The sequence below is a fragment of the Microtus oregoni genome, unplaced genomic scaffold (assembly GCF_018167655.1).
Source record: "Microtus oregoni isolate MIOR12 unplaced genomic scaffold, Mior012 000048F_ref0000485, whole genome shotgun sequence".
In the NCBI taxonomy this organism is placed as follows: Eukaryota; Metazoa; Chordata; class Mammalia; order Rodentia; family Cricetidae; genus Microtus; species Microtus oregoni.
The window spans coordinates 18,257,267-18,274,356 of NW_024543222.1; the positions used below are offsets into that span (position 1 = coordinate 18,257,267).

The 17,090-nt window shown below is 50.0% G+C and overlaps 1 protein-coding gene across 5 annotated transcripts in view; it reads left to right on the forward strand.

Moving 5' to 3' along the window:
* Hexim2 (HEXIM P-TEFb complex subunit 2) overlaps nucleotides 1–17,090 on the forward strand; it is a 37,822-nt gene that overhangs the window by 2,025 nt on the left and 18,707 nt on the right. For 4 of the 5 annotated variants that reach the window (XM_041635750.1, XM_041635748.1, XM_041635752.1 and 1 more), the window contains exon 3: nucleotides 2,796–3,804. In XM_041635750.1, coding sequence (XP_041491684.1) covers nucleotides 2,796–3,674 — 879 coding nt within the window. In that variant the 3' untranslated portion in view covers nucleotides 3,675–3,804. Of the gene's footprint in view, nucleotides 1–2,795; nucleotides 3,805–17,090 lie in introns of those variants that run through there. The other variant, XM_041635749.1, reaches the window with a different exon arrangement.

A 17,090-nucleotide genomic window follows, 5' to 3' on the forward strand; every position in this document is an offset into this window, starting at 1 on the left:
AAAAAAAGAAAAGCGTTTTATGCCTGAGCCGCATCCCAGCCCTTTGTTTGCTCTTTTTTGTTTGTTTTGTTTCAGAGATGGAGCCTAAGGGGAACTCTTGGGGGTGGAGATAGGTTGTGAGCTGGGGTTCTCTGTGTAGCCCTGGCTATCCTGGTACTTGCTCTGTAGACCAGGCTGGCCTCGAACTCACGAGATCCACTGCCTCTGCCTCCACCTCCCAAGTGCTGGCGTTATATGTGCCTGTCACAATGCCTGGCTCAGCGTGGCTTTTGGCCCCTCCTACCTAGCCGTTTCCAGGGTTTCTTAGGCGTTGAAACTAATGGCTCATCAAGGCTAGAACTTTCAGGAAGGGCAAGTGACTCGTGCAGGTTACAGAGTTTATTTCTCACAGTGAAAATGGCGGTAGAGGGACAGCATGGGGACAGCAGACAGCTGGTTTGGGGCAAGAATCACTAGGGGATTGAGGGCTGGGAACAGGTAAATGACAGTAAACATACAAATATGTCATCTTGGGTTTCTATGCCCAGTACTTTGTCTCTCTAGGATGGGCAACAGTTCCATCTTAGAGATGAGACGAGGCCAGTCACATATGATCGGTGGTCTTCCTGCAGGCAAAGGGGCAGAACAGACAGCTCACAACCTATCCTTGCCACCCCTAGAGTTTCCCTTAGGCTCTGTTTCTGAAACACATCACAAGACAGGCAGCATGATGCTTCAGATGCATAATCTCAGCACTCAGGAGGTTGAGGCAGGACCGCTGAGGACTGGAGACCAGGGTGGTCTACAGAATGAGTTCCAGACTGTGCTGGAGTACCAAGTAAGACTGCTCCCCAAACGACCCTCCCCCCCAAAAAACAATCCAGCAACACCTGTACATACTCCTGCTCTTAAAAGGCTGCAAATAGTTTATTGCCCCAATGTAAACCCTAAAATCCCCTGCTCAGAGGCCAGCAAGATGGCTTAGTAGGTAAAATGCTTGTACCTAGCCTGACAGTCTGAGTGCAACCCCCAGGATCTACATGGTAGAAAGGAAAAACCAACTCCCACGGCTATCTTCTGACCTACACACACACACACACAAATACACACATACATACCCAAGCCCTGTCATTAGGGTTTGTCTGCACGCACACATAATAAGTGAATGGAATGAAACTCTACAAAGGAACCCCTGCTCAGATACCATTTGTGTTGTATAAAACAGCACGCGAATGACAGTGGTTATTATTAGAAAGCTCCCAAACCACAACTTGGAGCAATTTGTCCTCTATCCCTCACACCCAGGGCTCCCACCCTCACCACACAGATAAGCAGATGCCCTTTGCAGACACAAGACTCCTTTCCTCTCCCCTCTCCCAAGGTCTCCTTGTGTAGCCCTGGCTGGCCTGGAACTTGACAGACTGGCCTCAGATGGAGAAATCCACTTGCTTCTGTCTCGTAGTGCTGGGCCTGATAGATTCTTTTTCTGCTTCAAAGTACCAAAATCTCCCTGTAGCCTCTCCTTGGTTATGACCTCTTGATGCTTCTCACATAAAGAGAGAAACAAACTTGTATTTACTGAGCATAGGAGTAAAGTGGCACCTTCTCAAGGAATGAAGACAGATAGTAAATAGTAATATGCTAGGTGCTAGCTGTGGCATTACCTGTGGGACATGACAGAGTGACTGGGAGGGGAGAGAGGAGAGCCGCTTTCTGGAGGTCTTTATGGGGAGCTTCACTTGACAGACAGCATTAGAACTGAAGCATGGGGAAAGGGTCAGCCATGCAAAGAGCTAGAAGCAGGTTTAGTTATATAATTTTCAGGGGGGTGGGGGGCAGGGAATCCCTGTTTTAAAGCTAGTAAACTCAACCCCTGTCCTGGTAACACAGGTCTCTAATCCTAGCTACTCTGGAGGCTGAGGCAGGTGGATTATAAATTCGGGACTTGCCAGGGTACAGAGCGAGTTCAAATTCAGCCTGGAAAACTTAGTGAGACTCTATTTCAGAACCAAAGTTCAAGGGCTAGAAATACAGCTGAGTAACACTGTCTGCTGAGCATGTGTGACTCCGGCTTCAATACAGTTATTGACTTCAGAGCTAGTTTTGGTGTCCTTTACCTGTTATTAATCCCAGCTACTTGTGAGGCTGAGGCAGGAGGATGGTGAGTTGGAGGCTAGCCTGGGTTACAGTAGGAAGACCTCGATTTCAAGCAGAGCATTAAACTCAAGTATAAATCCTTTCTCAGTGTGGGTACTTGTGAAGGTGTTCAGGTAGCCCAGGCTGTCCTTGAGCCTGGCTTGAAGTTCTGATCCCCCTGCCTTAGCTACCCTGATTCCGGGATTTACAGGTATGGGCTACCACATCTAGCTTCCCTAGCTTTCATTTGTGGAATGCCTGTTCTAGGTCTGGTTCTGGACGTTGAAATGAGCTGTGAAGAGGATAGCTCAGTTATGGCTACCCAGCATGCATGAAGCCCTGGGCTTGATCCCCAGCACTGCATAAACCAGGCTTGATAGCATATGTCCATAATCCAGCATTCTGGGGGTAGAGGCAGGAAGATCAGAAGTTCAAGGTCGTCTTTGGTTGCCCAAAAGAGTTCAAAGCCAACCTGGTCTTTGAAGATGCTATGTCAAAAAGAAAAAAGAGATGGCCAGTAACAGGGAGATGTCACTGGAAGTCTGTTCTCCCTACTGGAAGACCGGTTTAGCTAAGTAAATCGTGAGCACGTGAGGCCGGTGTGAGGGGCTGGGTGTGCTGGGAAGGATTCTACTCCCAGGAAAAGGCTGCCTGTGACTTCCCCTTCTTCCTCTCTCTAGACTTCTGCTGGTCTGCGGAGCCCCCAGATAGCCCATGAGCCTCGTGACTTTGATGGTCCCTCGCTTCTGCCATCGGGAAAGGAGCTACACTCAGAGGATGAAGGTTTTGCTCCAGCTGGGGCAGGCTCAGGTTGTAACAATAGGGGTTCTCGGACCCAGAGCCCACGGCGATGTTCAGTGGAGGCGGTGCTGGCCCGAAAGAAGCACCGTAGGCGGCCGTCAAAGCGCAAGAGGCACTGGCGGCCGTACTTAGAACTGAGCTGGGCTGAGAAGCAGCAGCGAGATGAGAGGCAGAGCCAGAGGGCCTCCCGGGTCCGTGAGGAGATGTTCGCCAAAGGCCAGCCCTTGGCACCCTACAACACTACCCAGTTCCTCATGAATGACCGTGACCTGGAGGAGCCTAACTTGGATGTGCTCCACGGACTGTCCCACCCAGGCTCCTCCAGTGGAGAGAATGAAGCAGGGGACAGTGATGGGCAGGGCCGAGCTCACGGGGAATTCCAGCAGAGGGACTTCTCTGAGGCCTATGAGCGGTACCACACTGAGAGCCTTCAGCGCCTCAGCAAGCAGGAGCTGGTGCGAGACTACCTGGATTTAGAGAGGCGGCTATCTCAGGCTGAGCAGGAAACTCGGAGGCTCCAGCAGCTGCAGGGGCGCCCTAACAGGCAGCCCTGTCAACAGGTGGAAGAGCTGGCGGCCGAGGTGGAGAGACTCCGGACTGAAAACCAGAGGCTTCGGCAGGAGAACGAGATGTGGAGCCGAGATGGCAGCTGCTGTGACCAGAAGCCAGCCACAGAAGGGACCACCGGTCCCCAGGATGAGGCCCTATTTCATACCCACGTGGGCCAGCTGGGTCACAAGGAGGCAGGTGACAGATGAAAGCTACTCCCAGCATCCCTCCCTCCTTTGAGAACTGCTAAGGCAAGGTCAGAGTTTTCCTTGTCATTTCCACGGTTGGGTCTTTGATGTCATCTTACTTTTTAAGAGGAATTAAATGGCCATGTGAGAACCACTGGGAGTGGCTAGAATTGATTTCACTAGGGCCCTGCTTTAGACTCCAAATTCCTTTTTATCTTATTTTTAAGATTTATTTTTATTATTTTAATTATGTGTCTGTGGATGTATATATATACACATGGCACCTGTGCAAGTGTGCACAGATGTCTGAGGTGTCAGATGCCCCTGAAGCTGGGGTTATAGACTGTAGCACGATTAATAAAAACCCAGAGACTGATATTGGGGTTCAGCCTGAAGGTCAGAAAAGCAAAAGAGCCAACCACTGGCTCTTACCTCTACTTCAGTTCGAAATGGCGATCCTGCTCAGGAATCCTCAGAATGAGACTGTGAGAGCTTTCTCCTCCTGTTTTATATTCCTCTCTAGTGTTAGGAGTAAAGGCATGCACCACGACTGCCCGGTTTCTATGGCAAACTAATGTGGTTATTGGGATTAAAGGTGTGTGTCACCACTGCCTGGTCTGTAAAGCTGACCAGGGTGGCTGTTTTACTCTCTGATCGTCAGGCAACCTTTATTTATTAAAATACAAATGAAATATCACTACAATTACAATTACAGGCAATTGTAAGGTGCCTGATGTGGGTGCTGAGAATTGAACTCAGATCCTCAGGAAGAGCAGTATGTACTCTTAACCACTGAGCCATCTCTCCAGCCCATCCTTTTTATTTTTTAAAAACTTAATTTTATATGTATGGGTATTTTGACCTCTGTCTCTCGCTTACACACACACGCACACATGCACACACGTACACATGTACATGCATATTAACAAACACATTAATACAAAATCCTAATTAAAAAAACCAACAAAAAACACAATCGAAAACCTTGTGGGCTGGGCACATAGGTTAGTGGCAGCAGGTACATTTATTTACCCAGCATCCTGGAAGCATGGAGTAAGCTCCTTGTCCTAGAGAGGTCTCAGTTTCCCTTTGCTCCAAGCCTGAGGAGACAGCCAACTTAGACGGGTTCCCATTGCTTCTCCAGGACACCCAGACCACACTCGTGAGTCTTGGAGTAATCATCCTGAGGGAGTCAGTCAGATGTGGGATAGAGAACTCAGTCAGGAGCCCCAAGTTCAGCTAGAACCTGATATTCCAGTTGCCTCGTGATAGTGGGGCTGCGAGCAGTGCCTGCAATTCCAATCTTCAGGCAGGAGGATCACAATTTTGAAGCCGGCCTGTGCTACAGAATGAGACCCTCCTGGAGGAGCAGGCTCCAGCTTGGAGTTTGTTCGGACCTTGTTCCCAGGATCCCCCAGCACAGTTGAGAGGGCTGAGCCTCCTTGATCTTGAGAGCCTCCCACCCTAGCTTCCAACCTAAGCTGGTCTTTATGGTTCATCCCCCTTACCTCCAGGAGGGGCACTTAGAAGTAAACACTCAAGATTCCCTGCCTCAAGGCAGAGGGGACAGCTAGTGGATTCTTAGCAGAGCTTTTCTGTAGGACTTCCCTGCTGCCTCCCTTGGCATCCTCCTGTCGGCCTAATTAAGTGTGTGATCAATTCACTGTGAAGTAGGAACCAACTGCACGATGCAGTGGGCTAGGGGAGCCAGGATAGAGAAGGCAGAGACACTGTGTACCCACTCTCACCCCAGCAGATACCATCCCTGTGTCATCTCTGGCTGGTACTGAGGATAACTTCAGTGGTGACAGGGCAGTTTAGCTCACCAGTGAGCCCCTGTTTCTGGCCCAGGCACAGGGAGGAGCAGAGACCTTGAGGATTTAGCCAACTTTCCCTTCCAGAGGCTTGGAACAACCACATCGGACAAGAGAAGGGCTCAGGGCTGGGAACTGTTAGGGCTGGAAATGTTGACAAACCCTGCGTATTGCCAGGACAACTTTTATTTCTGTCCTGCCCCACCCAGGCCTGGCCAGCACCTTCTACAGCCTGCTGGAAGGAGGGATTGGTTTCCAGGGAAAGCAAAGCCTAGGGCTGCGAGATCTGTCTCCAGAATCCTGGTCAAAGGTTTTGCACCTTTCTCTTGCATTCCCTGACTGTCGTCAGCCAGAACGGTTGTCCCACTTTACTGATGGGAAACCCAAGGTCCAGAGAGGAAGTGACTGTCCAGATTCCAGGATAGCCTGCCAGGGGCCTGCAGTATACTAGCCTGGGACCCAAGGCTTACAGCCTCCCAGCTGCTGCTTCCTCAGAACAGAGCCTGGGAAGTGAGGGAGGGGACCAGGACAAGGTTGTTTACCCAGAGGCAAAGTGTGTGTGTGTGTGTGTGTGTGTGTGTGTGTGTGTGTGTGTAACAAGGACAGGAAGAAAAGATTCCAAAGGGCTGCTGATGTGGGGGGGGTGCAGGGTGTGGAGTGGTCCATGTGCGGCATGATTGCGAGTTGCTGGGCAAAGGGCAGGTGAGGAGGCCGGCCCCTCTTGGTCTGAGAGCTGAAGAGCTGAGGAGTGTGAGGGAGGGAAGCTGCCAGCCACCTCCGCCCCTTACATACACACAAAATGGCTGAAGGGCTCTTGGCCAGGATACCACAGAGGTGAATTAATTTCCCCAAGGCTGGGAAGATGGGGTGGGGTGTGTGTGTGGGGGGGGGGGGATGACAATGGACAGGGTGGAGCGAGAAGAAAACAAAGCAAAGGGTGGGTGTGATCTGGGAAAGGGTCTGGCCTCCAGCTGGGCCCTCCAGTCTTAGGGTCAGCAGTGCCAGAAGAAGCCATCTTGAGAACTTGATGCTGGGGAGAGCTGGAGGCCAGGTGTGAGCCCCTTTCATGTGACCTCCATTTTCCTTTCTGCTGTTCTCTTTGGCAGCCAGGTCGGGAGGAAGGCCTGTATATCCCAGTGTACAACAGAGGCCACTTCCTCACCCCCATAGCTGGGGAAAACTGGCTTCCAGAGTAAAGCTCAGAGGCTCACTTCCCTCTGACCTCTGGGCCAGGAGAGGCCCAGACAGCGATTCTTTCGTGGAGCTGATGGTTCAAGCATCCCACCATGCCTGCTTGCCTGCCTGGCTTGTTCTCTCTCTGGGACTTTGTGATTCCAGGTGGCAATCCCAGTACCCATTGGCAGATCCTCCCTGCAGTGGGCTCAATTATGAAGGGTAGAAACATGGACAGAGGTGATGGGTGCTTCTAGAGGAAGCATTGCCAGTGTTAGGGAGTCACTCAGAATGGCAGAGTAGCTGGTTCTGTTGTCCCTCTTGAGAACAACAAGGTTGGCACTGGCCCTTTAAGTGGGGGTGCCAGCCAGTGCCCTCCCCCAGCCAACCCAATTCATGGGCACACTGAGCATGTGCAAGATCTGTGCAAGTGAGGAGGGGAGGAGGTGGGGGGGGATAGATTCCGGAGGGAGCTTCCCACCCCCTACTTCCTGTAGCTGCCCCCACTCTCCTTCCTGGGTCTGACAAAGGAACCCATGGTCCTTCCTCAGTCCCTTCCCCCACTCCAAACTAGGGGGCGCTACCCTTTGGGTCTCCTGAGCTACCAAGGGTTCTGGGCAGGCCCCTCTGGTCTTGGGAAGCCTCCCCAGTGCCTGGAGGTGGTGAGTGCCAGCCAGCCTGGCTTCTCTGGTGTGGGCAGTGACCAACCTTCTGCTGCTTAACGTGTTCGATTTCATTCCATCTGCCAAATTTTTAGGAGAACCTGTGATGTTGCTCTGGAAATTAAACAACAGAGAAAAGGGTGAGGTCCCTTCCCCCACCCACCAGGAGCTTCCAGTCAGGGAGGGGAAGCAGACACCTGGGGCTCTGAAACTCAGCTTCCTGTACCTGCAGCCTCCGGCATCCTCTCCTGCCGTGGAGGAATTTGTCCCCGAGCCTTGAACCTGTTTCTGTCGTCAGAACTCAGTTCCTCCTATGCAATTGTTATCCCTGCTCTTTCCTCTAGTCTTTGAACTTTAGGTACCATTATCTTTTGTTAAATACAAGGGGGAAGCAGGGCTGTAGCTCAGCTGGTAGAAGGCTTAGTGTGCGGGGGAAACCCCAGGTTAGATCCTCAGCAGCTCAGGAACTTGGTGTAGTGGCTGATACTTGTAAGAATTAGAAAGTCAATATCGTCCATCTCAATGTAAAACTTTGTCCCCAAGAAGCAAAAATGGGGGGCCAGAGAGATGGCTCAGTGCTTAAGAGGGCTTACTGCTCTTCCAGAGGACCGACTTCAGATCCCGGCACCCATGTTGAGTGGGTCATAGCTGTCCGTACTTCAGCTCCGGGAGAGAGATCTGACACCCTCTTCTGGCCCCTATGGGTACCTGCACACATGTGGTCTCTTCTCTCTCTCTCTCTCTCTCTCTCTCTCACACACACACACACACACACACACACACAGGCAGAGCAAAAATACTTGGTAAATTTATATAACATTAAATGTACTATTCAAATGAGCAATTCGGTGACTTTTCCATTCATAATGTGTGCATCCCAGCACCCCACTACCGATTCCATAAAGTTAAACTGAAGCCCTGTTATTCTCCGCCCCAGTCCCCTTTTCTTAGCCCTGAAAGCCATCCACTGGCTTTTGGTGCCTGAGCGTTTCCTCAGTCTAGACAGATCTCCAATACCCATAGCCACACCACCCTGAACATGCCAGTCACTTCCCCAGTACATCTAGGCAGGAGACTGGGTGCCCAGATCCAAAGTATAGTCTCCCCAAGGGTGCTTCGGAGGGAGGAGCTCTGGGCCAGGGGTCCCCAGACCTCAGGAGATTCCTCTTCAGTCACAGGGACTGTGCCTCTCTCATTTGTGAGGTGCAGGCAGGAGTTGCAGCCCAGGCTGAGATCCTGGGCTCTCTGGGCAAGGCTCTGCTGCCTGACTTGAAAAATGTATGCCCCATCTTTATCTTCTTGGGTCCTCACTGCAAGTCCAAGCAGTGGATATGGCCTCAGGGACAGTGTGACTCATACCTAAGGTTTGGGGTCAGTCACTTGAGATGTGGCCCAGTGGCTGCCTTAGCCCAGAGAGCTTGAGAAAGCTGCCCAAGGCCACGCCCCTGGCTCTGGAGGGGAAGGGGGTAGCAGGCAGTTTTTTCTGGTTATAGCTTGAGGTCTTGACCACTGGGTTCCCCTTCTTTAAAGAGAAAGCAAGTTGAGGGCTTAGCCCAGTGCCAGCTGTGTGGGCAGTGTTTTAATGGAAGAGCCCATGCACTTTATTACTCGCTGGGCATTGCGTCATCATAAATAACTCCATTCCAAAGTGGTTCTTGGGAGTTCTTCTCACTCCCTCAGCCCCCTATCTCCTCTAGGTTTCCCCTTTGCCCCAAATACTGGTCTCTGAGGAGCTGGGAGGGGCTGCCAGGCCTTCCTGCAGGTAAGGGTAGGAAGCTCAGGGGATAGTTTGTCCTCCCTCCAATTTCTCCATGGCCCAAAGTCCATCCCCTTTCCCCAAACAGAGAGTTCCTTGTCAATCTTGGGATCTGCCCAGACTTGCCTGGTAGGGGACAAGCTGAGCAGCTGGTCCCCAGTTGGCAACTAAATCCCAGCTGCCTCTGGTCACGGACATTCCAGAGACCACTTGCCTCTGGGGACCATCTCCGGAACTCACCCAAGCTGGGACACCCCAGGTCAGCCCTCAAGGCGTATGCCTTAGATAAGGAAGATGGGTTCATCCACAAACTCCCTTCTAGCCCCTGTGGCTCCAGGGTGACTTTACTACAGAGATCAGGTTGTGGGGAGGACACAGACCTGCCAGGCCTCTGGCCTGCCTCTGTCACAGCCCAACTTCCACAGAAGGAGGGAAAGGAATCTCTGTGTAGTTTCCAATGGCGCCTTCTCTTTCTGGTCTCCCTCGCCAGTCCTGTCTTTCTGAACCTCGGTGACTCCTGGGCCTCTGTGGGAGGATCCAGACAGGTTCCCTCAGGTTGTATCTGGAGCCGAGCCCTGAAGTTGTGTGGTTGGGCTGGCCAGCTCCCAGGCGGAGGATCCCTCAGGCCCCAGACCCTATTGCCCTTTGGAGCCACTTGCTTGAGGGCAGATGATGAGGAAGCAGAGTCCTCCCAAACAGATGTTGTTGTCCCCCAGTTCTCCATGGCTCTTGTCCTCCACTTCTCCCCTGAGAAAGGGGTTTCTCTTTCTCTGGGTCCCTGACCCAGCTACCCTTACTTGATAGACAATCACACAGACTGTGTCTCTAGCCCAGGCTCACCCACACCCCTCCCGTGGGCTTTCCCTAAACACCTCAGCTGCCTTGGCCTGTGGGGCAGGGCTTCCAGTTCAGGATTTCAGATTCAGAATGACATTTGCCCAAATACTTTTATTTTTCCAACTGTTCATCCAGTTGGGGCCCTAACACTGTTAAAAACTCCATTTGCTGTTGTTTGAAATTCCCTGTTTCTCATCAACTTTTTTTCTTTTTTTGGTTTCTCGAGACAGGGTTTCTCTGTGGAGCCCTGACTGTCCTGTCCTAGAACTTGCTCTGTAGACCAGGCTGGCTTTGAACATCAGAGATCCACTTGCCTCTGCCTCCTGAGTTCTGGAGTTCTGGGATTAAAGGCGTGTGCCACCATGGTGACTTCTGCTTCTTGTGTCAGGAACTTCCGGTCTGGGCATTCCCCCAGACCTTCTGCAGATGGCATCCAGGGAGCAAGTGTCGTCAGGAATATAAGTAGCACCGTGTAAGAGCAAATGCACTGGATGTGTGCGTCTCAAGGTGGCTGTGACGAGGGACCAGTCACTGGCTTGGGGCAGCAGAAGAGAATGAATTGTTTCAGAATCCTAAGGCCAGGGGTCTGAACTGCTTCCTGTGAAGCCTGTACAAGAAGGGCCCTTGCTAGCCTCCTCTTTAGCTTCTGTCAGCTTCTTAGCAACTTTTGATCTTTTTCTTTGATTATTTTATTTTTATTTTATGTGCATTGGTGTTTTGCCTGCATGTATTTCTGTGTGAGACTGTCCAATCCCTTGGGACAGGAGTTACAAACAGTTGCGAGCTGCCACGTGAGTGCTAGGGAATTAAACAGGATCCTTTGGAAGAGCAACCAGTGCTCTTAACTGCGGAGCCAGCTCTCCAGGCCCCAGCTTTTGATCTTCTTTATCTTGTAAATGTACTGCTCCAGCCCCTTCCAGCCCCACTCCACCCCCCAGTGCTAATAATGGAACCCAGGGTTTCACACTAGCGAAACAAACACTCTGCTACAGATCTAATCCCCAGGCCTCCTGTTTTCTGTCTTCACAAGTCCTCATTCCTCTGTGTGCATCTGTCTCTGAGTCCAGATCCTCTCTTTTTAGGATACTGGTCTTGTTGCCTGAGAGCCCTCCCTAATAGCCTTGTTTTAACTTGATTACCCCAGCAAAGACCTGATTTCCAAATGAGGCTCTAGCTGTGTTGTGCCGGGCTCTGTGGACACAGTCACATGGAGTTTATAGCTCTAGATTGGAAGTTTGATTTTTTTTTGTTTATTTGTTTTGTTTTTATTTATTTTTTATGTGCATTGGTATTTTGCCTATGTGAAGGTGTCAGACCTGTGGAACTGGAGTTACAGACAGTTGTGAGCCGCCATGTGGGGAGCTAGGGATTGAACCTGGGTCCTCTGGAAGAGCAGCCAGTGCTTTCAATCATTAAGCCATCTCCTCACCCCCTAGGTTTGATATTTACTTATTTATTCGTTTCTGACAGGGTCTCATGTAGCCCAGGCTGGCTTTGAACTCTGCATAGCTGAGGGTGGCCTGAACTCCTGCTTCTCTTCCTGTAGGAAGGGCTAGGCATAGGCTATCCATACGTGGATTTCTGTCCCTCATTCCTTCCCTTCCTCCACCTTCCTGTTTTAGTCTGTTGCTGTGAGGAAACACCATTACCAACTTGGGGAGGAAAGAGCTTATTTTGCTTACTTTTCCATACCACAGTTAGTTCACCATCAAAGGGAGTCGAGATAGGAATGCCAAAGGGCAGGAGCTGATGCAGAGGTCATGGAAGGGTTAATGCTTACTGGCTTGCTCAGCCTGCTCTTTTATAGAACCCAGGACCACATGGCCAGTGCTGGCCCCACTCACAGTGGGCTGCCCCCCCCCCCCCATCAATCTAAGAAAGTGCCCTGCAGGCTTGTCTACAGCCTGATCTTATGCAGAAATTTTTTTTCCAGTTGAAGTTCCCTCTACTCATCTTTATCTTGTGACATAAAACTAACCAGGACATTGCTTTCTCTCTGTGTGTGTCTGTCCTTCTATCTCTCTGTCTGTCTCTCTCTCTGTGGCGTATGTGTGGGGGTGATGCATGTGTGCACATATGAACGTGGAGGCCAGAGGTCAATGCGGGTGTCTTCAGTTGCTGTCCTGATTTTTTTTTTTTTTTTTTTTTTTTGTCTATTTGACACAAACTAGAGTCTTCTGGGAAGATGGAACCTCAACTGGGGAATTGCCTCCATCAGATTAGCCTTTGGGCGTGTGTGTCTGGGGAGCATCTTCTTGATGACTGATGATTGATGTGGGAGGACCCAGCCCACCTTCAGTGGCTCAACCTCTGGGCAGGTGGTCCTGAGTTGTATAAAACGCCAAGCTGAACAAGCCATGGGGAACAAGCCTTGGGGAACATGCAGCTTTCCTCTATGGCTTCTTGACTGGGCTCCTGCTTGAGTTCCAGCCCCTAACTTCCCTCAGTGACTGAATAAACCCCTTTCTCCTCAAGCTGCTTTTGGTCATGGTGTTTACACTGCAGTGGAAAGCCAACTAAGACACCTTCTCTCCAGAGACAGGGTCTCACATTGAACTCAGACCTCACTAGGCTGGCTGGCTAGAGAGCTGCAGAAATCTTCATGTCTCTTTGCCAGCCAGATCTGGGATTATAGGTCCCAGCCACTGTTAAGCTATTTATATGAGTGCCAGGACCCAAACTCGGGTCCTCATGCCTTTGCAGCCAGTGTTTAACTAAGTAATGTTCCCAGCCACTTCAATAATCTTTTTTAGTTTGTAGCCTTCCTTTCTGCTTATTTAAAACTGTATTTATTAGGACTGGAGAGATGGCTCAGCGGTTAAAAGCATTGCCTGCTCTTCCGAGGGTCCAGAGTTCAATCCCAACAACCACATGATGGCTCACAACCATCTGTAATGGGGTCTGGTGCCCTCTTCTGGCCTTCGGGCATACACACAGACAGAATATTGTATACATAATAAATAAATATTTAAAAAAATAAAAGAAAGAAATGAAATCTGATGTCCTCTTCTGGCCTATAGGCAGACACACAGACAGAATATTGTATACATAATAAATAAATATTTTTTTTAAATTTTATTTATTAATTTTTTGGGGGGTGGTTTTCAAGACAGGATTTTTCTGTTTAATAACTTTGACTGTCCTGGAACTTGCTTTGTAGACCAGGCTGGCCTTGAACTCACAGAGATCCACCTGCCTCTGCCTCTGGAGTGCTGGGATTAAAGGCGTGCACCACCGCGCCTGGCCCCGACCTAAATTTTTATTTTCTGTATATGGGTATTTTGCCTGTGTATATATCTGTGCACCATGTTTATGCCTGTGGAGGCCAAAAGCCAAAACAGGGAATCCAATCACCTGAAGATGGTTTGTGAGGCACCACATGGTTGCTGGGAATCAAACCCAGGCCCTGTGGAAGAACAGCCAGTGTTCTTAACTCACTGAGTATTCCATCCAACCCCATATGCAGTCTTTGTTTTGTTTTTTGATACGGAGTTTCTCTGTAGCTTTTTTTTCGTGAGCCTATTCTGGAAATCACTCTAGACCAGGTTGGCCTCGAACTCATAGAAATCCGCCTGCTTCTGCCTCCCGAGTGCTGGGATTAAAGGTGTGCGCCACCACCTCTCAGCTTTGTAGCCTTCTTTTAAATACCACCCTTCATTTATGAAGCATTCCGGAGAGTCCATGATGTTTTTATTCATCATGATGTTTTTTCCTTTGGGCCTGATTGTGAGGTCCCCACTTCACAAATGGAGATACTGCGTTTCAGAGAACTGGATGGGCTCGCGTAGGGACCCATGAGGAATAAGTTGTACTTCAGGCAACAAGTAGCAATATCCAGCCCTTGCTAGATGCCAACCAGGATAAGCTGTGTGTTCGTCTTGCCATTTGATCCCCACAGACAGACTGTATGTATTGAAGTCATCTTGGTGGCTCTGCCTGTAATCTCAGCACTTTGGAGGTAGAGTCCTGAGGATAAAGAAATCAAGGTCACCCTTAGTTCCTGCCTCTGTTGTGAATTGAACCAATAAATTTTATCAGCACTCAGGAAGGTTACAGCTCTGCGTTTCTTAGGTTACCCGGTGCAGGGCTCACCTTCATTGAACCAACCTGGGCTGTGAAACTAGAAGAGGAAGGAGCTGAAGAGCGAGTAGTCCAAGGCCAAGCGGCTCGGAAGAGACAAGCAGTCTAGGCTCACTGGGCCGAGCGGCCAGCTCTTCACTTCACAGTGACGCGCACCCGGTGGGTGTGGCTCTCTCCAGTCCCTCTGCTTTGCAACAACCAGTCAAGCCTGGGCATGATTCCCGCAGAGGGTCACGTCTGCTTCTGGTTTGGTGCAGGGATTGTCCCCCAAGGCCTTAAGTGGCGCTGAGCCCTCAGGTCCTGTATGGGAGCTATATGCACTCTTACCCACTGAGCCATTTCTGTAGCCTTGGCCTAGAACTCCAGATCCTTCTGCCTCATTATTCTGAGCACTGATATCACAGACTCCAGCCAGGCCCGACTATGCACTGGACTCTCACACCACTGGGACCCAGTGAATGAGGCTTACATCACAGGGGTGCAGACTGAAGGGCTCTCTCAACCCATCAGTCTGAATGGGATTGGTGGAGGGGGGGGAGGGGCTGAGATTAAGAACAACTCTCCATTTTCCTGCCTCAGTGCTGGGTTTATAGGTGTGGGCCACCATGTCTGGCTACATCTGTTCGTGTTTTGTGAATTAGCCTGTGGCGTTTTGTCATTGGGCCTAATGGACTATGATATGGAAGTAAATGAGCATCAACCTATCCTCCTCAGGGGCCTGCTGGTATTTCCCTTCATTGTTGCCTGGATGGCTTAAATCTTTTTTTTTTTTTTTTTTTTTTTTTTTTTTTTTCGAGACAGGGTTTCTCTGTGGTTTTGGAGCCTGTCCTGGAACTTTTTTTTTTTTTTTTTGGTTTTTCGAGACAGGGTTTCTCTGTGGCTTTGGAGCCTGTCCTGGCACTAGCTCTTGTAGACCAGGCTGGTCTCGAACTCACAGAGATCCGCCTGCCTCTGCCTCCCGAGTGCTGGGATTAAAGGCGTGCGCCACCACCGCCCGGCCTTTTTTTTTTTTTTTTTTTAAAGATTTAATTTATTATGTATACAGTGTTCTGTCTGCATGTATGCTGCAGGCCAGAAGAGGGCACCAGATCTCATTACAGGTGGTTGTGAGCCACTATGTGGTTGCTGGGAATTGAACTCAGAACCTCTAGGAAGAGCAGTCAGTGCTCTTAACCTCTGAGCCATCTCTCCAGCCCCCTGGATGGCTTGAATCTTAATGATCTGTCCTCTTGACTGGGATCCTGAGTATAAAATCCCTCCCTTAGTGCTTTTTGTTCCAGTGTCTTACATAGGGACTGATACAGATAGAGTATATATATATAGAAATACACACACACACACACACACACATATATATGTATTTTTTTTTTGAGACAGGGTTTTTCGGTTTCAGTTTCTCTGTAGCTTTGGAGCCTGTCCTGGAACTAGCTCTTGTAGACCAGACTGGCTCTGAACTCACAGAGATCCACCTGCCTCTGCCTCCTGAGTGCTGGGATTAAAGGCGTGCGCCACCACCGCCCAAAAATTTTTTTCAAGATGCTCAGTGCTTAAGAATACTAGCTTCTGGGAGCTGGAGAGATGGCTTAGTGGTTAAGAGCATTGCCTGCTCTTCCAAAGGTCCTGAGTTCAATTTCCGGCAACCACATGGTGGCTCACAACCATCTGTAATGAGGTCTGGTGCCCTCTTCTGGCATGCAGGCATACACACAGACAGAATATTGTATACATAATAAATAAATATTAAAAAAAAAAAAGAATACTAGTTTCTCTTCCAGACGGCCCAAATTCAGATTCCAGCCCCCATATTGGGTGATTCAAAGTTATCTGTAACTACAACCCCAGAGGATCCAACATCCTTCTCTGGCTTTTGTGGCCACACCCCCCATACACACAATGAAATAATAAATCTTTACAAGTTTTGGGTTACTTATTTGTGTCACTGCATGCACATGAGGTCAGAGGACAAGCCGGGGTCCCTGCTACTGTGTGAGTGCTGAGAATCTGATTTGGTCAGCCTTGACAACAAGCGCCTTTACACACTGAGCTGTCTCATTGGCCAACAAATAGATTTTATTTTGTTTTTGTTAACATTTTTTGTGGGGGTGGGAGGTGGCTGAGAACAGGTTTCCCTGTATAGTCCTGGCTGTCCTGGAACTCTCTCTCTGCAGACCAGGCTGCCCTCAAACTCAGGGATTCTCTTGCTTCTGCCTCCAGAGTGCTGGGATTAAAGGCTTGCACCACCAGTGCCCCACAAATAGACTTTTGAGACAAGTTCTCTGGTATCCAAGGCTGGTCACAAATTTGCTGTGTGTCAAAAGATGACCTTGAACTCCTGATCGTCTTGCCTCCACTCTGCCTGAACTGGACAGCCAGGCATGGACCACCCACCAGGCTTGGACTACCTACCCGTGCACGGCTACAGATAGGTTTATTTTAAATATTAGATAAACAAGTGAACAAGGAACCCTTCCCTTGATTTCAGCCTGCCTGGTAGGGAGGTTGCTGGTGGCAGGAGGACGGGATTATTGAAGGTCAGCTTGGGTGTTCCAGCTCATTGTAATTTTATCAGCGTTGGGAGCTTACACCTCTGCCCTCCTCAGGTTACCTGGTGCAGACCTCACCTTCATGCCTGTCAGTGAGGGCGGAAGATCCACCCTGCAGACCACTGTACCAGGGTGGCCTTCCCGCACCTTCTGCTGGCAGAGGCGGAAGGTTCTCAACCCTCCAAGGGCTCGCTTTGCGGCTCAGCAAATCATCAGTCGCTCCAGAAGTAAGGCCCAATTCTCTTCTCCTCCCCAGAAGCAAGACCCACAAAGCCGGGAAGCTGCAGCATGTCTCGCAGGCAGCTCCTTCGCCGCCGCCGACTGCAGTTTAGACAGTTGCCATTTACGTTCCTGGAAGCAGCTCTCAGAGCTGGCCATGCTTTGCTGGGTTCTGAGTGCTGGGGAGTGCTTTTCTCAGAGGCTGCATCCCACTTGGGGCCCAAGAGCAGACAAAATGTTCCTGTAATTAGTGGCTTCTCTGGTGTGCTGAAGCCTGTTCCTTGCATCTATCTCTTGCAGCATGCAAATCTATGCGATGCCCCATTTTCATGAGCTTGTGTCTCAGAGAGCTT